Source organism: Equus quagga, chromosome 18 (genome assembly GCF_021613505.1).
Source record: "Equus quagga isolate Etosha38 chromosome 18, UCLA_HA_Equagga_1.0, whole genome shotgun sequence".
In the NCBI taxonomy this organism is placed as follows: domain Eukaryota; kingdom Metazoa; phylum Chordata; class Mammalia; order Perissodactyla; family Equidae; genus Equus; species Equus quagga.
In genome coordinates, this window is record NC_060284.1 from 14764698 (window position 1) to 14786298 (window position 21601).

Here is a 21601-nt window from a genome sequence, read left to right on the forward strand (position 1 = left end):
CCTGTGAAGTTAATAAACCAAACGTTGACATTGGTTTAGCACAGAAAGACAACTGCGTTAGCAACTGAAATACACTTTTGTTCTACCAGACAGAGTCACACTTTTTTTTTTTAAAGATTGGCACCTGAGCTAACATCTGCTGCCAACCCTTTTTTTTCTTCTTCTTCTTCTCCCCAAAGCCCCCCAGTATATAGTTGCACATTCCAGCTGTGAGTTCCTCTGGCCGTGCTATGTGGGACGCCGCCTCAGCATGGCCAGATGAGCGGTGCCATGTCTGTGCCCAGGATCCAAACCGGCAAAACAAACCAGCAAAACAAACCGGCAAAACAAACCGGCCACCAAAGCAGAGCGCGCAAACTTAACCACTTGGCCACCGGGCTGGCCCCAGAGTCACACTTATTTAAATTATCTGTAAAGGAATCCTATAAATATTTATCTGCTTGATTTTGAATTTTTTTTCTCTAACATAAAACTATTTAAGAGATATGAGTCCTATTGGTTTTTAATCTACACCTTAAAAAACAATTCCCTAAAACAAAAAGCTAATAAACTTATTTTGCTACAGCTTTTTTATCCTCAAAATGCAGAACAGAGAAAACTATCAGCAAGGGATCACTTGCTTATATTTTAACCAAAAAAGTTAAGGTTAGTACTGTTTGAATTTTCACAAACTTTCAAATTGAGAGCTCAGAATACTGAAACAACATTTAAAAAACTATTTTAAGTATTTTTTTCTCATACTAAATTTAAAAAGTCAATATTATTTTATTCTGAAAATATAAATAAGTCAAGATATAACCTGAGGATTTTAAAAAAATTAGACAAAGAGGGCTGCCTAATTCATTTATTCTCCAGGACTACTCTTGACAGGCTAATTCTTCACTGTCACCAAGCCACTCAATTTGCTTTCATTTCACCAGGAAAAAAAGGCATCTTGAAGTTCTCTCTGGCCAATTAATTCAGCTAAAATTTATCAATCCTTATAATCTCATGTGAGATTGCTCAAATTTTCCTCATACCCTTTGGCATCACTCTTTCAAATTACACAAACACTATGCTAATATATGCTCACTAGCAGAGAAGTATAGTTTTTTACTGAAGATGGTAAATTGTAGTGATGAAGACCATGAGTGATGAAATTATCTAACTAATGTTAGGTGTTATTCTAGAGTTTTTCACATAGGTTTTCTCATCTAATCCTAACTAGGAAGCAGTAGGGTTGGAATTTGGATTTAGGGCTGATTATCAAATTCTGGCAATCAAAGCATGAGGTGATGAAGGCCTGTATTAGTATGGGGGCAGTGGAAATAGTGAAGTAATATATAAGAACAAGTCTGAAAAAAACATTCACAAATCTTGACAAATTTAGGAGATATAGAAGAATGAACCAGAAATAACGCTAAGGTTTGAGAAGCTATGAGAACACAGGGTAGGTTTTGTTGGTTATACAAGAAATATCTATTGGTAACTCTAGATTTGATACAATAGCTCAGGGAAAAGAACAGGACTGGAGCTCTTTGTTATTTTCATCTCAGGCACATAGAATTAGATGACTCATAAACCTAGTTAATGATGCTCTCATCCATGCATGGCCTGTTTTATTAGGTAATTATTGTTAATGAAGTAATAAACACCCACAGACCCACTAAACAACAAAAGTTAGGACCTTGTTAATAATTACGTGGAATAATGTCCCACCCACCTCATCATATTGTCTCCTCCCACAAAGAAAACTTTAGCTCCAGATGGTTCCACTGGGAACTTCTTACAAACATTTAAGGAAAAAATAATACCTGTTCTCCGTGAACTCTTACAGAAAATTAACGAAGGGGAAATACTTCCCAACTCATTCTGTGAGAGAAGTATTACTCTGTTAGCAAAAGCAGACATTACAGGAAAATAAAACTGTATAAATAAATAAAAATAAATAAAAAACTGTATAAATAAAACTGTATAAAAATAAAAAGGACATTGAGATCAATGTCCCTCATACACATGGATGCAATATTTCTTAGCAAAATTTTATCAAATTGAATTTATTTGTATGTTAAAAGGATAATGCAACATGATCAAATGAAGCTTATCCTAGGAATGTAAAGTTGATTTAACATTTGAAAATAAATTAATGTAATTCACCATAGTAAAAATAGAAGCCATATGATTATCTCAATAGACACAGAAAGAAATTAGATTAAATCCAACATCCATTCCTGACATCGCTCCAGCACCGTAAAAGTAGACAGCAACGTAATCGGATATAGGGCATCTAAGAAAAATCTGTAGCTAAAATTATACTTAATGGTGAAAGACTGAACATTTCCCCCCTAAGATCAGGAAGAAGGCAAAGATGTCTGCTCTCTCTAATTCTATTTAACATTGTACTGAAGGTTCTAGCTAGTACAATCAGGCCAGAAAAAGAAACAAAACACATCCAGATTGGAAAGGAAAAAGTAGAATTGTGTTCACAGATGATATAATTGTCTATGTAGAAAATCTGATGGAATCTCCAAAAAACCCGATGGAACTAAGAAGTTACTTTAGCAGGGTAGCAGGATATAAGGTCAGAATACAAAAATATATATCTATATGCTAGCAACAAACAATCATCAATTGAAATCTAAAAAACACCACCAATTATAGTAGCATCAAAAATTTGAAATTAGTTAGGGATAAATCTCACAAAAGATGTGAAAGATCTGCACACTGAAAATGATGAAACATTTCTGAGAAAAAATATAGGAGAAGTAAATAAATGGAGAGGTATACTGTGTTCATAGATCAGAAGACTCAATATTATTAAGATGTCAGTTCTCCCCAAATCCATCTACAGATCCAATGCAATCCCAGTCAAAATCTCAGCAGGCATTTTCACAGAAAATGACAATCTGATTCTAAAATTTCTGTGTGAATACAAAGGACCTAGAATAGCCAAAACAACTGTGAAAAAGAACACAGTCAGAGTTACGCTACCTTTCTCAAGCCCCATTATTAAGTATACTAGTCCAGACTGTGGCATGGTGACTATAGTTAAAAAAAAAAAAAGAAAAACAATGTGGTATTGGCATCAAGGGAGACAAATCGATTGATGGAACAGGATGGGGGGTCCAGAAGTAGACCCACACATGTATGGTCAATTGATTTTTGACAAAGGTACAAAAGCATTTTACTGGAGAAAGGATACATTTTTTCAATAAATGATCCTAGAAAAATTGTTATCCATATGCAAAAAAATGAATTTGCACCATATACAAAAATTAACTCAAAATGGATCAAAGACCTAAATGCAAAACCTAAAACTATAAAACTTCTAGAAGAAAATGTAGGATAAGTTCTTCTTGATTGTGACTTAGGCCAGTACAACACCGAGAGCACAAACCATAAAAGAAAAAATTGATAAAATGGACTTTGTCAAAATAAAGAACTTCTGCTCTTCAAAAGATACTGCTAAGAAAATGAAAAGACAAGTGAAAGACTGGGAGAAAATCTTTGCAAATTATACATCTGATATAGGCCTTCTATCCAGAATATATAAAGTACTCTCAAAATTTAATAATGGGCAAATAAACAACCCAGTAATAAAATGGGCAAAAGATATGAATAGATACTTACACCAAAGAATATTTACAGGTAGAAAAGAAACATGAGAAGATGTTTAATATCATCAGTTATTATGGAAATGTAAATTAAAACCATAATGTGATGTCACTATATACCTTTAGAATGTCTAAAATTAAGAAGACTATACCAAGTGTTGGTGAGGATATAGAAAAAGTGTCACTCTCATGCACTATTGGTGGGAAGATAAAATGGTACAACCACTTCGAAAACAGTTTGGTAGTTTCTTACCAAGTTAAACATAAATCTACCATAAGGCCTAGTCATTATACTTTATTTATCCCAGAGAAATAAAAAAAATATGTCCACACAAAGACTTGTACATGAGTATTCATAGCAGCTTTATTTATAATAGTAACTGGAAACAACCCAAATGTCCATCAATAGATGAATGGTTAACAAATTGTGGTATGTTCATACAATGGAATAATATTCAGTAATAAAAAGGGATGAACTGTTGATATTTGCAATAACCTGGATGAATCTCAGAATAGTCATGCTGGGTGAAAGAGACCAGACATTAGAGTGCATACTATATGATTCCATATGCAGAAAATTTAAACTAATCTACAGTGACAGAAAGCATATCTGCCAGGGGTTGGGGGTGGGAGAGGCAAGAAGAAGAGGAAGGTAAAGAGTCTGAGAAAACTTTTGGGGGTAATGTATATATTCATTATCTTGATTGTGGTGATGGTGTCATGGGTACAATACATATGTCAGAACTTATCAAATTGTACAGTTTTAAAAAGTGTAGTTTAGGGGCCAGCCTAGATCCTGGGCACGAACCTACACACCACTCATCAAGCCATGCTGTGGCAGGTGTCCCACATATAAAATAGAGGAAGATGGGCATGGATGTTAGCTCAGGGCCAGTCTTCCTCAGCAAAAAGAGGAGGACTGGCAGCAGATGTTAGCTCAGGGTTAATCTTCCTCAAAAAAAGAAAAAAAAAATGTAGTTTATTGTACATCAATTATACCTTAGTAAAGCTGGTAGAATTTTTTTTAAAGTCATAAATAAAATTCTAAAAAGTATTCAATTAATCTAGAAATAGAAAGGAAAAGAATAATAGAGGAACAAAAGAAGAGAGGGCAAACAAGAAACAATCAGTAAAATGTTAGGCTTAAGTCCATGCCTATAAATAATTACATTAAATAATTACATTAATTTGGTAACCACTGCAACTAAAAGACAGATATTATCAGAACTGATTTTTAATTTTATTTTAATTTATTTTTTTGAGGAAGATTAGCCCTGAGCTAACTACTGCCAATCCTCCTCTTTTTGCTGAGGAAGACTGGCCCTGAGCTAACATCCATGCCCATCTTCCTCTACTTTATACGTGGGATGCCTACCACAGCATGGCTTCCCAAGCAGTGCCATGTCCGCACCCGGGATCCGAACCAGCGAACCCCAGGCCGCCGAGAAGCCGAACGTGTGAACTTAACCACTGCACCACCAGGCCCGCCCCAGAACTGATTTTTTAAAAAGCAAGCACCAATTATATGCTGTGTCCAAGAGATATACTTTACATATAAAGATATAGATAGGTTGAAAGTAAATGGGTAGAAAATTATATACCATGCAAAGTAAACTTAAGAAAGTTATGTCTATTTTAATATCAGAAGAATTTAAAACAGTGAAGTAAGAGGAGGGAAATTTCATACTGATGGAAGGGTCAATTCAAAAAGAACATATTACAGTCATAATGTAAATGCACTTAAAAGAGCTTGAAATTACGTGAAACAAAAATCACAGAATTAAAAGAAGAAATAGTTCCATTTAGTTGAAAACTGATAGAAGAACTAGGCGCCCCCCCAAAATATTTAGTAATGACATAAAACATCCAAATAACAGGATCAACCACCTCGACCTAGTTGATATTTATAGAATAATACACCCAATAACTGCAGAATACACTTTCTTTGCAAGTGCACTTGATATGTTCACCAAGCTATTCTGGCCCATAATCTTACAAGGATCTTGTAACACCATGAGCCTCGTACCTTCAATACCCTGTATCTTGGAAAAAGGAGCTAAGGGTTATCACAATTTGTTACTTGCCTAGATTATATCAGTATGTTTCGAGGAGCAATTAACATGCTATTTCTGTTCACAATAATACATAGCATATTAAAAAACTGTCATTAAAAATTCTTATTCAAGACTAATACATTTTTTCAGGTGCAAAGATATACAAAGCTTCATAATCACCCCAAGACCACACCCAAGAGCAAACATGAATGATATTTCCCAAAAAGCTGAGGTAAGTCTCAAAAGTTAAAAAAAAAAATGGAGGAAATGTGAGATTGACTGCAGAATTGGTGAAAAGGCAGTTGTTTGGTGGAAAGGTCATATTCAGAAGTTCATGATAACAGTGTGAAGATGTAAAACATAAGAAAAGATAAAATTCACAGGCTGGTCTTGAATGCGGTATTTTCATTTCATTTCACTGGATTCTAATCTAGGAAGCATGATTATTTGTGAATGATAGTGAAATGGCTACCATCTTTAGAATTTAATATCTTGATAAGTCTTAGGAGTTTTTTTTTTTAGTATTAAAAAACCAGATTTGATGCATACTCTTAGGAGAAAGTGATAATTCACTCTCAGGCCAGGATCCTTCTTCCGGCAGCTGCAATTCTCTTGGCCTTTTTCTGGTTCTTGACTGTAGTTACTGAGAGTTGTAGTAAGGGGACCTCAGTTTCTGACACCCCAAAATTATAAACTTTAAAAAACCTTAAATGAACAATGACACCATAAGTAGAAAATAAGATAGAGGCTGGGTATGCCACAAATTAATTTAAAAATTTGTCTTTATCACTAGGGGAGAATGTTTGGTGTTCTGAGGCACTGAAGTTTTACTTATTGAAACTTCTTTTAGAGATCAGCTTAATTTTCAAAAGATGAAAATAATATGCTTTCCTGGTTTTAGACTAGAGGAAAATCTTTTCTCCAGTCTTTTACCAGAGCCTTCCTTCTTTGGGAAGCTCTATTGCCATTTGGGAATTTTCCTCGTAGAGCTCATCCTACTTGGAATGATACAGCCATCTTACGCATTCAAAATGTTGGTTTAAAGAAGCTCTAGATGGGCAGGATAGAAGGAGCAACAGCATAAATCGCTGCTTGTGCACGAAGACCCTGGCGCACTTCAGCCACAAATGAGACGTAAAGGTCTGGCCTCCACTTTGGCTCATGTTAGATGTGGAAGCAAGCAAGAATGTTAATGTGTGAATTAGCCTTTAAATTTTAAAGCCTAAACTTTTGCTTTGTTTTCTACTTCATCAAATTTATTGAAATTAGTCTCCGTGTCCTTTAAGCAAGTGATGTAAACTCTGAATCTTTAATAGTGGAGTAGGTCACTAAAATACAGGTTGTTTTAAATTAGAATCCAGTATTCAATTTTTATATTTTACTAGTCTTAAGCTTCAGTAAAACACATCTACAAAATGGGACTTCTTTACTATTTATTAATAAAATTTTTACTCTCATGTTTTCCGTAATTTCATTTTTCATACTTGGATTTAGAATGTATCTAATCAGATTCTGATGGTACAAATAAAGGTTTCGAATTCATTTCTATTTTCTGTTTCAATAAGTATTTCTTATATTGCTTATTCTGCTCTGTCTTTACCTAATTTCCTCTTATCTTATTTTTTTTAACTTTCTTTTCTTTATTTTCTTCTAACGAAGATTCTGCTTTCTTCATCTAAACCTATCCAAAAATCCTATGTGCCAAAACTTGGCAAGGGTGATATAAAGGATAAGTTTGAAGCCATGCAGAGAGCCAGGGAAGAAAGAAATCAAAGGAGATCTAGAGACGAAAAGCAAAGAAGAAAAGAACAATATATTAGAGAGAGAGAATGGAACAGGAGAAAGCAGGAGGTTATTTTATTTTACTTTATTGTTATGCAAATACTCATTTTCATCTTTTTAATTTACATTTTATTATTCACATTAATCACATTTCATATTAACTATAAAATAATTTTCTGTAGTTATAAACTAATTTCAAACTCTGCATATAATATGACTTAGTCTAAACTTTGGACATGTTCATATTAATTTATGTAACCATCTAGATTAAAGAAATGCTTGCTTCTGATGATGAAGAGGTATCTTCTAAAGTAGAAAAGGCCTATGTCCCAAAGCTAACAGGTAAGAAACCTGAGGGGTAAGTTGTAAATTAAATTGCAAAAAAGGAAACATAGCAAAATATCAGACATGTTTCATACATTCTTAGGAACCGTGAAAGGTAAATTTGCTGAAATGGAGAAGCAAAGACAAGAGGAACAAAGGAAGAGAACGGAGGAGGAGCGAAAACGCAGAATTGAACAGGATATGTTAGAAAAGAGGAAGATACAACGTGAATTAGCAAAAAGGGCTGAGCAGGTACACACTAAATGTTAAATTGTTATTTGCTTCAGAAACTAATTTTACAGAGTAAAACTAATCAGTATGTTGCCTAATGAAAATATTTTAATATAACATAGACCTATTAAATAGCTGCTATCTCGAAAACAAGATCTTAAGCACAAATATTTAATGTCAAATGCCTAGAAGGATAAGGGCAGAATGTGCCTATTTTAAGGTTGAATACTGAGATGACTTTTCTTCTTTACCATCTTACCATTCTGTCCACGTTCCTTACAGTGTCCACACTCCTTATTTTTCCTGACATGTTAGAGGATTTTACAAAGAAGTAGGGCAATTTCATACATAAACTATCCACAAGCATCTAACAAGATGCTGGTCTTTTAATAGCAATCAGTAAATACTTTTTGGTTATTATAAAGCACCAAGGTGTAATTAGGATATCTTCCTAATCAAGAATTTGAAACAAATTAAATCATTTTATTTAATAATGGTATTATTAGCTAGCTTGTTAACTTTTTTTAAAGTTGGGGACAGGAGTAGGAGAGGGGAGAAATGTGTGACAGTCATTTCCTTCATATAGCTATAACTTGTCCATAGCCACAGAGGACAAATTAGAAGAGAGAAAAGTAGTAGTATGATTTTACATAGTATCTTAATGAACTGAGAATTCCCATATATTTTTAGATCAGAGCATGAGTACTAAGAGGCTGGTAAGTATTTTTAAAATACTCAAGAATCTGATCTAATTTCCAGAAAACATTAATCTCTCAAAATTATTAGTCATTATAATGACGTAGAAACTTGAAGTTCTAATAGTCATAATTGCATTTTATTGAGAACTGATCAATTCACAAAATTTCTTTAATATATTGATACTTATGTTATAAATTATCTGTAGTATACAGTTGAAAACATGACAGAAGACAGTTATCCTGTTTATGTACTTCAATCTGGTATACACTGTAAGATCAAAAAGATGATCAATGTATTGAGCTTAATGAGATGATAATGGTATTTATCTCCCGGAATTATTAATAAGATTATATGAGTTAATAAATGCAAAGCACTTAGAAAAGTGCCTGGTACAAAGTAAGCGGGCTATAAATACTTAATGTTTTACCTAGATAATATTATATATAGATAAAATGTCATGAAACCATTTTAGTTTCTCCTTCTCTCATCAATATTTTAACAAATATCCTAACATAGTCTTCACAGTATGTTGTCTCTTTAAAAAACATTTTAATTGTGAATTGTACTTGACTTTTTTTGCCTCCTCTTTAAGTGCCTTAAATCTATTTGCTATGCTCCTTTCAGTTTCCACTACGTTTATAAAAAGAAAAGTGACAAAGAAGGCAAAGCATATGCTATACTTGCATGTCAAAGAAATTTATTTACCCCAGACTTTGCAAATAACCACTTCCAAGACATGAATAGCCACTTGTATGCTGGCAAATAATGACATGCCAGATGAATTATAGAAAAGAATTGGAATTTCCTATATTGTATTACTTTGTACCTCTTTATCTGAGGAAAGGATGGTATATATTTTACCTCTGCCACCTCCAGTCATCAAAGATTAGTATTCATTTTGCAATGAAATTTCACAAGGGAATACAATTATAATAAATAAGTATTATAAATTATATATTATAAATATAAAATATATCACTATGTAACTATATAAATTATGCAATAAGGTAATACAATATAATAAAATATGTAATTAAAATATATGGTGTTTGGCAGCAAATAATGGGTATGCACACGGGGTTAATCTCCTTCTTTTAAATCTTGTGTCCTTTTTCAAAAAGCACTGATTGCTCAGTAGACTTTAAGACCCATTACAACCCGGGGGACTGAATATGTACGTAGTGGTTTCTCAAAGAAAAACTATGTGTGTGTTGAAGAGGTGAGTTTGAATATGATGAAGACGTAGGATACTCAGAGAGAGATGGAAACAAAATATAACCATGAAAAAGAACCACTTGGTTACTAACTCTTGATACTACATGGCAGGATGCCATATAATCCTGGTTAATGAAACTTTTGGCCTATTAAATTGTTTGAGAATGTGTAGGTACAGCAAAATAAACTTTTAATAGTAATTTCATCTTGCAACTATAGAAAGTTTAATTTTAAAATTAATTTGCTTTAATCCAATTAAGTATGTTTTCTGCTCAAATCTGATAAAATTTAATGTATCTTTGAATATAATAGGTAAAGTATGACATAGGTAGTCAAGAAAATTCTTAATGTTTGAAAAATCCACTTGTACAAGTGCATATTCAAGAATGCTATAGAAGGGATTCCTGAGTCAGGAAAGTAGCTGAGTGACCTTCAAGGTAATTACCAGTTCTGAGATTCTAGGATCACATGATGAATTAAAAATGGGGGTACTTTGTATACTAGATGTTAGAACCAAAGACCAATAAAATTTGGGGGAGAATCTTAATTTAGTATAATCTGGTTATCTTTGAGGATACTCTGATGGGCAAGGTTAACATCTATCAATTTAGAAAAGAGAACATATTGGTGGGGGATTGGGGTGTTGAAAAAAAGGGAGGAAAAGGAAGTTGATTTGGGAAGGAGTTTTCTTTCCATAAATCACAAGATATAGTTGAGAAGCAGCTCTTCAGTGGTAGCTTCTGAAAGCCAACGCTATGCCTAAACTGAATATCTCAGTTCTCTGTGGATATACTGACACCATAGTCACTTAAATGAACTCATCTTTTTCCTTGTTTGTTGAAACCCAATGAAAAAAATTCTATCTTTTGTTGTTTTGGTAATAATTTAAAATAAGCAAAGAAGAAAGCAAAAAAAAAAAAAACAAAAAAAAACCTCTCCAGGTACAGGGTACTGTCTTACCATAAGCTAATCAAAATCTGAGAAAGCTGTAGCAGCAAGAAAAAGAAATTTGAGATTAAGAAATTTAGAATTTCTCTTCCCTATACTCTCAATGTCTGGCTTCTCATCATATAACCTAGAACCTTTTATTGAGAGATTAATGTGATTTGTAGAGGAATTGTTAGCATGCTTTTGAAAGGACATAATTTTGTAATTATTTTATTATAGATCCATTAAAGTTTTTCTTAGTATAATGCATCATTCAATAAAACCTTCACCATTTACACAGCAAATCAGTGTAATAAATAATTCTGTAACAAAGCAAATTATTCTGAACAAAACTACTAAAAACAAACTATTAAAATATTAAGTAGAGGCCAGCCCTGGTGGCCTAGTGGTTGAGTTGGTGTGCTCCGCTTCAGTGGCCCGGGGTTTCTTTCCCAGGCACGGACCTACAGCACTTGTCTGTCAGTGCCCATGCTGTGGCAGTGGCTCACATACAAAAAATAGAGGAAGATTGGCAACAGATGTTAGCTCAGGGCCAATCTTCCTCAACAACAACAATTAAGTAGATTATTTTTAATGAATGATTTGTTCAGAATAATTTATTTTTCAAGAAATTTGGTATCTTAATAAAATGTATTATTTCTTCCTTGACAGAGAATATAGAAAAGTGGGGTGATGAAAGAATAGGAACTGACCCAGTCCAGTTCCTAGTATAAGCCAAGGTGCAACACAATTTCCTTAGACAGTGTGAGGAACAAACTACTCCCAGACTCTTTCGTTGGTGTTAAAAATCAAATTAAAACAATAAACAATCTGAATTTTTACTTCCTAACTTTTCCCATTTTCCTATTGCTTATGTTCCCTCTTTCTGAACTCTCAAACATTGCATTATTTAAATCACTTATCTTCTCTCATTTCTCAGTTTGTTACGTACATTAATTAGCCTGCCCCTCAAATTAATCTAATGATATTTCTTATGAGAAATGGCCAAAAGCTCCCTCCTTTTGAATGAGGCCCTTTCCTACCTAGATCTAGTCAAAATATAGGGTACACAATTTTGAATGTCAGAATTATTTTCCCTTCTAAACGAGCCATGTGAAAGCCTACTCCTTTGACCACACTTTATTATTGTCAGTTATATTTTTGCCATGTATTTATATTGTAAAATATAGTCATGATGATGATTTGATTACTAATGACAGGTTTTCCTTTTGTTAGGCAGAGACAGAGAATGGAGAAATGTTTCTGTATCTCAGTTTATATTACTAATTTAATTAACAATTGCTGCTTTCGTAAGCTTACAGCCAGGTCATAAGAGTTTGGTCCATTATTCAAATTCCAGAATTACAAAGGTAGGCTTTATTTTAATTTTTTCTTAATATGTTGTTCCCTAGATATTGATGTTGATATCAAAATGCAAAAACTAATATAAGGTTTAATCTCCATTTAAAAGGACATAATTGGCTAATTTGGAGGAATATTAAAATATTTCAAAAATTATAAATTTGAAAATTTACCATAAGCACAACTAAACTACTTTTCAGTTGTATGTTTAAAAACAAAAAGCAGAAATCCAATGTAATGTAATGATATGAAATTCTCATTCAATAGATTGAGGACATAAACAATACGGGAACTGAATCAGCATCAGAGGTAAATGGACATTTCCTTTAATGAAACGTTCACCTAAAACTATCTGATTCACAAATAATCTATTAAAAAATTAAAAGTTTTTATTCTTTTTATTATAAATATAGCAACAACAAAAAGGATGAAAATATTTTGCAAAAGCAAGATCATACTTTTGCTCTTTCAAACACTATAGCTTAGTGTTTTTAAAGAAAAGTATGTTTTTGCTTTCATGGTTAAATTAGAGACGCAAATCTGAGTTTGAGATTCTCTGCCAAGACTATATAGTTCTTGAACTTTTACTAATAGTTGAGATTGTTGAAAGCTAACATTTTAAAAGGGCAGTTTTCTTTTCATCATTTGTCTTCTTTCCTCAGAGTTCCTGGTGGTTTGTTTCGGTTATTACATACTGTTAGAGAGTGCAGTATCTGTTACCGTGAAGGAATGTTCAACAACCACAAAAATTTTAGTTTTCCCTTTTTAACTAACAGAGAAAGTTATAAATCAATCAATTTGATGGTGTGCCTAAAATTTCAGCCACATAAATTGGAAGCAATTTTATTTTAGGAGCATGTGTTACAAATTATAGCTTCTCTTTATTTTTGAAAAAAGTTCAGAGGCAACAATGGATTATGTAATGGAACTAATTAAAATGCACTTTAAAAACAACAAATTTAAGACTATTTTAATAGGCTCAAATGCCAAATCATTTTATAATATAAATGTTTTATAAGTCACTTGAAAATACTGTTTTTTCCCCTCTCACTAAATACTAATTTTATTAAGTATTTAAAAACTCGCATGGAGAGAAAAATCATATGGAGACACTGTTTTGTGTGTTTAAACTGAATCCAGTCACCATCAAATTGGTTTAGAGTACACTCACATGCACATTACCTTTTGTGGGATTAGTGCACGGATAGCTAAATTCAGATAATATCATGCAGTTTTATCCAAACAGCTGTATTAACGTCATCTTCTAGGAACGAAGAGGCTCCTTGAACCTTGTCAGCAATGGATTTCAATAAGATTAACTCATAATGTAGAGGGAACTCAGAGAAAGAGCTATTTAATAGAAATCTGTAAAAAAATATAAATTTTTCTTCTTCATAACACTGATGGCAATGTAATGAAATTCACCAATGATGGAGGTAAAGTCTTGTGAAACCTGAATTTTAATTAGGGGGAAATATGCTAATTATCTATTTTGTAAATTAGGAAGGAGATGAGTCACTGCTTGTAACAGTGGTACCTAGCAAATCACACAAAGCATCTGGAAAAATAAAAAAGAATTTCGAGGATCTAGAAAAAGAACGAGAAGAAAAAGAAAGGGTCAGATATGAAGAGGATAAAAGAATAAGATATGAAGAACAACGACGATCTCTCAAGGAAGCAAAGTGTCTTTCGTTGGTCATGGTAATTTTTTTTTTTGTCAGGGAGCAAATCAAAGCAGTTAAGTTGGTTAGCAGCATTTCCCTTTATGATTAACAGATGGGTTTTCATAATGTTTTCTTAGGATGATGAACTGGAAAGTGAGGCTAAAAAAGAATCACTTTCTCCTGGAAAATTGAAACTAACTTTTGAAGAATTGGAAAGACAAAGACAAGAAAACCGGAGGAAGCAAGCTGAAGAGGAAGCAAGACAACGTTTAGAAGAAGAGAAGCGTGCTTTTGAAGAAGCAAGGCGGCAAATGGTAAAACAATCATGTATATATAATGTTTATCTATATAATGACATAATTTATAATTTAATAAATGATATATATATATATACTTTATATAATAGTATATAAATGTCATATATAAAACATTTAATATTAGGGAAGGTAGCTGGCTTTAGATAAGGTTCAATCCTATAAATTCAAGGAGATTTTCTATATAAAAGGGTCTGATTTTGAAACTGTATACATATTGAACATATAAGATTCATTTATATTATTTTCTAGTTTCCATCTGGGGACATTTATCTAATATGCTTTAAATTTTTATAAATTGTTGTAAATATGCAAAATAATTACTCAATGAACTTGGTTTCTCTTCCTCTGTTAGTTCAGACTGCAGTGTATTTAAACACAGGGTGCAGCACATTGTCAAGTCTAATCATAAGTGTACACTCAGTTTCAGTCCAGTTTTGCAAATGTTTGAACATATCAAAGTTAGTTTGCTATGGAATATGCAGTTTGCCATACAAAGTATGTATGTATGTGTGTGTCTGTATATATTATATGTGTATATATGTATATAGCGTAGTGTATATAGTGTAGTGGTTAAGAGTATGGATTTTGGAACCACACTGCCTGGATTCAGATATCTACCACTTGGTAAGTGTGTCACCATGAACAAATTATTTAACCTATATCTTAGTTTCTTCATTTGTAAAATGGTGAAAATAATTGTGCCTACTTCTTAAATTGTTAAATGAGTTAATACAGAAAGCAGTTGAAGTAGTGTCTGGCATATAATAAGTGCTTTAAAGTTTTTACTATTATTATTAATAAATTTATCAATAAAAATAAAATTTAAATAACAGATTCCAAATCTCATTATAAGAAGTTAAAAATGGAACATCTATAATTTTTTAAAGCTCTCAGAATTTCTTGACCAACTTTTATTAATGATGTTCTAAAAACTATATCTTCAAAATTTCAACTTTCTAGATATTTGTTTGAAAATGTTATTAGTTTTGGGTAATTACAGTTGCATAATACCTACACATTTTAGATATCACTGGTGGTTAATTTAATGAAAAGATAAAGAAAAATCATTAGTTAATCTAATCATTTCAATGAATAATATTAAATTAGAATTTTAACTATAAAACCATAAAATTTGAATTTTATATAAAAGACTTCCAGATAATCTTTTATCTGATTAGTATAAGGAAAAGTACCATAGTTCATAGTAAAAAATCCATGAAAATTACAAAAGGAGAACTTTATTTTATTACCAAAGAGATTCTGTTTAGGTATACTTGAACCTCAATTTAAGTATACACACACACACACGTGTTTTATGTTTGTTCTGGGAGAGTTAATATTTAATAGAACTCTTAAATGATGCCTTAAAAAATTTTAAACACTCTATCTTATCTATTTAAAAATTTGACTTGCTTGAAAAATTTTATTTAACTTGAGTACATCTTTATTTGGAATTTCTCCAAATTTGAGTATTTTATCATATAAGACATTATAAAGGAAGGTGATTTTGGTCAAGTATATTAAGGGCAAAGAAACATTCCTGTATGAGGTGGCTGATTGGTGCTTTTTGATTGATAATTCATTCCTGTCTTTGATGAATCTCAATTCTTAGTAATGAGTTGTTTCTTGGTTAGGTAAATGAGGAGGGGGAAAACCAAGAGACAGAAAAAATTTTTAAAGGGTACCGCCCTGGTAAACTCAAACTCAGTTTTGAAGAAATAGAAAGACAAAGGAGAGAAGATGAAAAAAGGAAAGCAGAAGAAGAAGCCAGAAGAAGAATAGAGGAAGAAAAGAAGGCATTTGCTGAAGCAAGGAGAAGCATGGTAAGACAGAACGTACCTGAAAAATGCCATTAGGATTCAACATTTTAGAATATGTTAAGAGAAATCATTAAACTTTGGGGAATACTCTATTATTTCTGGAATTTGAGCCAAGAGTAGGGATGGCAGGTAAGTTTTAAAGCCTCCTATGGTATGCGCCCAGTCAGTTAAAGGTGTTCACTTCAGTGTAGTGTTGAGAAGGTTCTGATTAAATTGCTGTGCCTGGCATAGGGGATTGAATATTCTCTTCCTTCTCTGGGAAGGCATGTTTCCCAGAACTAAGTACCTAAGCAGGGAGTTTCCTACGCCCACCTTTCCTTCCCTCCTCTCCCTTCACACATTTCCTCCTGCCTTCCCTCATTCCTTCCTTTCCTTCCTTCTTTCTTTCTTTTCAATTTCCATCCCATCTGGTATATATTAAATGGCCAAAGCCATTTAATCACAATTATTTAACTCTCCAAAATGGTCACCCATCACTTCTGGATATTATTACCCAACTTCTCTCTGCCACAAATTTTTATTTCTTATACTATTTTAATGTTTGTAAAATGTACCGCTATCTGACAAACTTTATTTTCAAGCAAGTTGACATATGAATGCTGCATCCCCTTCTTGACACATTCTAATTGGCTTCAGTGATGTGACCTGGCTTTCTTCCTAAGTCTGGGTGAGTTTCAGACACATTTATCCACGTGTTTATTTGGCTTCATCACTCACCCAGATGCTTAAATCACAAACTTGGGAGCCTTCAACACTTCCACCTTCTCATTCATGCCTCACATCAAATCATTCACTAAGTCTGATTTGTTCTACCTCCTAAATCACTCTAAAAATCTGTCAGTTTTTCCCCATTTCCCACTGCCACTATTAATCAAGGTCACTGTTATCCCTTGTCTCAGGCCAACTCCTAATTAACTTGCTTTCTTGTCTATAATCCATTCTTCTCTGTAAAGCCAGGAGTGATCTTTCTTTCTTTCTTTTTAAAGTAAATCTGATTACTTTACTATTTTGCTTAAAAATTTTCTACTTCCCTTAAGCAAAAAATCCAAAAACATGTTTTTTGTTTTGGTGAGGAATATTTGCCCTGAGCATCTATGCCAATCTTCCTCTATTTTCTATGTGGGTCACAGCCACAGCATGGCCACTGATGAGTGGTGTAGGCCCATGCCTGAGAACTGAACCTGGGCCACTGAAGCAGAGTGTGCTGAACTTAACCACTAGGCACCAGGGATGGCCCCAAAAATTACAAAAACTTTTTTTTTGGTGAGGAAGATTGGCCCTGAGCTAACTTATGTTTATTGTCAATCTTCCTCTTTTTGCTTGAGGAAAGCCAACCCTGAGCTAACATCTGTGCCAGTCTTCCTCCATTTTGTATGTGGGATAGCTCAACAGCATGACTAGTGAGTGGGGTAGGTCCACGCCCGGGATCCAAACCTGCGAACCCAAGCCACTGAAGCAGAGCTTGAAGAACTTTAACTACGTGGCTGTACTAGAAATGCATTCTAGTATAACAAACTTCCTATAAATGTGTGTTGAATAAGTAATATTAAAACTATCCTATGTGTAATATGAGGTAATCCTTGATTACAAATGGCTTCTAGAAACCCTACAAACATTGTGAAAACACTTAATTTTTGGAGAATAAACAAGGTTCAGAAGTGGTAGACAAGAAGTAGCTGTGAAGATCAGGAGGTCTAATTCTGGGGGCCGATTTTTAGACCCAAACTGCCTTTTTACCATGATTCACTAATGGAAAAAGTGCAGGGCAGGAAAACTGCATTAAACCACAACGCTAGTTTCCTAGAGACATTTCTGTATCAGGAAAGAGAAACTTCTTTTTTCATTTATGTTGTTTTCTTGTCCAGGGCCAAGTATTGTAACTTCATATTATAGCTCAGTAACTCATATATTAATAAAAAGAATTTTTTTGGTACTTTTTGGATTGTAAGACCATATAAACATTGTTTCTGAGTTGAACTGGTTCTGTGGTAGAGCTTTCATATATAAAACTTGGAGTGAATAAATGATAACCCTGTGCCTCTCTCTTTCTCCTATGTCTATTTCAGCCACAGGGTCACAATTCAGGCCAGAAGTTTATGTATATACTTTCAGGGGATAGAAAAACAGAATTAGGTAATTGATTTTTGTGGTAAAATATATTCCAAGTCAACGGTTTAAAAGCAAAGTTTCTATTTGTAATCTAGAGATTGCCTGTATGTATAGAGGGAATGATAATGTAATAATAAAACTGCCATCTGGTAGCATACTGTAGTGTCAGGCACACTACTAAGTACTCCCAAACTTTATTTAATTCTCATGACAACTCTATGAAAGTTGTCGCAGACAAAGAAACTCAGACTTGGAGAAGCTAGCTAACTTGTCCACAGTCACAACTAATTGGCAGCTAGACATGTAATTCATGAAATTACAAAAAGTAGGCTAAATCATTATCTATAATTTTATTAGACTTTTCAAGTTTTGACTCCCCCCTTTGCCATTAGCATTTGTGTTGACTTTGGACAAGTTACTTTTCAGTGCTTCATTTCCCTCATCTATAAAATGGGGATATTAATAATAGTATTACAGGATTAAATAAGTTAATACATATAAAGTGCTTAGAATGGTACCTGGAAGCTCTAAGTAAGTATTAACTATTATTATTTATTTTTAATTAGCCTGACAATAAATAAATCAGTATAATAAAATCATAGCATCAAGAGTGATATTTTTTGCCTGATTATGAAGGGATCATGATGGGTTATCTAATTCATTCAGACAAAACCATGATTTAACAGAAATGGTTGATTTTAATTGCCAGAATGGGGATTCATTTTAATCTAAAAAGTGTTCTCGATATTAGGAAATCTTACTGTCTAATTCAAATTACTGATAGTATAAAGTCAGTATTTCTTTGTGTTCATTGGAATGGAGAAAAGATGGTCAGCATTTCTCTGTAACTAGAAAATACCTTAATCTTATATATATATATATTTTTTTTTTCCTGAGGAAGATTAGCCCTGAGCTAACATCTGTGCCAATCTTCCTCTATTTTTTATGTGGGTCACCACCACAACATGGCTGACGAGTGGTCTAGGTCCATGCCTGGGATCTGAACCTGTGAACCTAGGCTACCAAAGTGGAGTGTGCCAAACTTAATCTTATATTTTCTAATAATTCTTACCTTGTTTATTGTTTTATACTTTAGAAGAGAATTTAGGTCTCCTGGTTTTAGTTCAATGCAAAACTTTTCTATCTAAGTAATCACAGTTTCTACAAGTGATATCCCTTTTTAGTATGGATAATTCTGGCAAGAGTGGTAAAAGAATTATTTTAAATAGGTAGTAGATGATGACTCCCCAGAGATGTATAAAACAATCTCTCAAGAATCTCTTACACCTGGAAAACTGGAAATTAACTTTGAAGAATTATTAAAACAAAAAATGGAAGAAGAAAAACGACGAACAGAGGAGGTACGGAAGCATAAGCTAGAGATGGAAAAACAGGAGTTTGAACAACTGAGACAAGAAATGGGACAGGTAAAATCTTAATATCCATTTATATTCCACAAGTATTTATTAATCTAAGTATTTTACATGTATTACCTTACAATCACTTTCTAAGTATTTTTATTCACATAAAGTATACTCAATGAGGCACTTGGTACAAGTTTCAGCATAGTTAGTTGTACTTTCTAGGCTGTGTAACTCTACTCCTTCCTTGCTAGTTTAAAAAATATGTAAGATTGCAAGTGACTGAGATATTACTATAATACCTTAAGTAGGTATTTCTTCTATATACCTCACATTTGTGTTTACACTATGTTTACGTTATGATTGAGAACTGTTGTTCTAAAGTACTCAATATACTCATTTATACTTATTTTCCTTGAAACAAACAGAATTAAATTGATAAATTTAACCAAAATAAGATAAAACTATAGTACTATGGATACTAATAGGAACATCAGTTTGGCAAGTCTTTGAATCAATTTATTTTACTAAATTATTCTGAGATACAACTTTGATGCTGTTAAATATTTTAGTATGATTTCTCTAGTACTGAAATGAATTACACACACACACATACACCACACACAAATATAGACTGTCTGTACAGGGCCAGCTTCAGGAACATCAACTTGTGCCCTCACAGGATCCTATGTTCAGAAAGGCTGCACTTAGGGTTTAATGCTCTGAGGCTGCCATTTTGAAATTTTTAATAATTTTATCTTTGAATTTGTGTGTTGTAAGTGAAAGCTGACTGGACAATGGAGCATACACTAGAGTCTTGGAGCCTTGGCTCACCTTCTGCTATGTCCTTGCTTCCCCACGGTGGGTTCTCAGCAACCCTCTTCCACCTTCTGATGTGCCAAGGCCTGTCTAACCTTCTCTTTCCCGCCCCTGGACGCTGCTGCCCTCTATCTGGATGGCCAACTAGTTGTGTAGGTGGGAGAGGGAGTGGGCCAGCGTCAGCATCCTACCCTAACCCTCAGCCTCTGGCGCAGGGGCCTGGCAGGGTCGGGCATCAGTGCACAGCCCTGTGACTTGGGGCCAAGTGAGCAGTGGCTGTCCCAGCCTTGGACTGGCAGTGACATGGCATTTTTGGCAGGCGACTTGGTGGGGCTCCCTTGCCAACTCCTTATCTAGGAACTGAGTGGGTTTCTATGCAGAGGTTACAGTCTCTTAGAAGTTGTCTCTTTTTCAAGAGTTGGGGCAGTGGGCCTGTGGGGATATTTACTTCCTTGCCCTAGGCGACCAAGAGACTATAAATGCTGTATAAGTATATAGGTAATAATAAAATATCATGAATATGCTGTAGGAAAATAATTCAAAGACTAGCCTCAAAATTTAAAAAAATGTAATAGAGTTTATTTTATAAAGGAAGCTGAAAATGAATTATCTGTCTAGAAAAACTAACTTCTAAATTAGAATATATTTTAGTATGCTACTGAGATGTAATCTAACTAATATACCGCAGTGTGTAACTGTCAGACATTCTGGTGCTATTGAGTGACTTACCTCACTATGTCTGGGCGTTTTCAAGCAAGTAGCAAGCCAATCCCAAGATCACCTAGACTGTAGTCAATTAGTTCGATCATTGATTTTCATCACAGTGATTTGGGAACCACTGTAACACAATGTATATCATAAATTTGTTACTTTCTGGTATTTTAGGAATTGCCACATAGACCAAAAATTGGAGGTAGTATAAAGGAATGTTTTCTTTTCTTCCCCTTCGTGGAACCAAGAAATTAAGCCTCATGTCACATCATCCACTGTGATTCCCCCTTACCCCAATTTTTTCTCCCTCTGCCTAGAACTCTAGGTCTTCTCCAGTATACCAGGAATAATTGCAATATTTTACACTCCATATAGTGCGATTAGGGTTTGGTGTAAGAAGTATACAAAGAACTAGTAATGACAGATTGTGAAAAGGCAAGGGAAAAGGAACCTGAATAAAAAGTATTCAAGAAAAAATAGTATAAAGAATGGGAGCCCAGTTTTGGTTGACTCCTTTCCTATCTTTCTTGGCAGAATATAAAATTGACATTACAAGTGATATGTAGCGAAATGACTGTATCTGTAGAAATGCTTAATTCAGTTAATTTGAGTA

The 21601-nt window shown here is 33.6% G+C and overlaps 1 protein-coding gene across 5 annotated transcripts in view; it reads left to right on the top strand.

Annotated features, from left to right (window-relative positions):
* NEXN (nexilin F-actin binding protein) overlaps positions 1-21601 on the top strand; it is a 43171-nt gene that overhangs the window by 14098 nt on the left and 7472 nt on the right. For 2 of the 5 annotated variants that reach the window (XM_046645217.1, XM_046645216.1), the window contains exons 3-11: positions 5798-5879; positions 7307-7498; positions 7696-7771; positions 7857-8005; positions 12455-12496; positions 13691-13888; positions 13989-14165; positions 15803-15991; positions 19327-19524. In XM_046645217.1, coding sequence (XP_046501173.1) covers positions 5853-5879; positions 7307-7498; positions 7696-7771; positions 7857-8005; positions 12455-12496; positions 13691-13888; positions 13989-14165; positions 15803-15991; positions 19327-19524 — 1248 coding nt within the window. In that variant the 5' untranslated portion in view covers positions 5798-5852. The remainder of the gene's footprint in view (positions 1-5797; positions 5880-7306; positions 7499-7695; positions 7772-7856; positions 8006-12454; positions 12497-13690; positions 13889-13988; positions 14166-15802; positions 15992-19326; positions 19525-21601) is intronic. The other 3 variants (XM_046645220.1, XM_046645219.1, XM_046645218.1) reach the window with 2 other exon arrangements.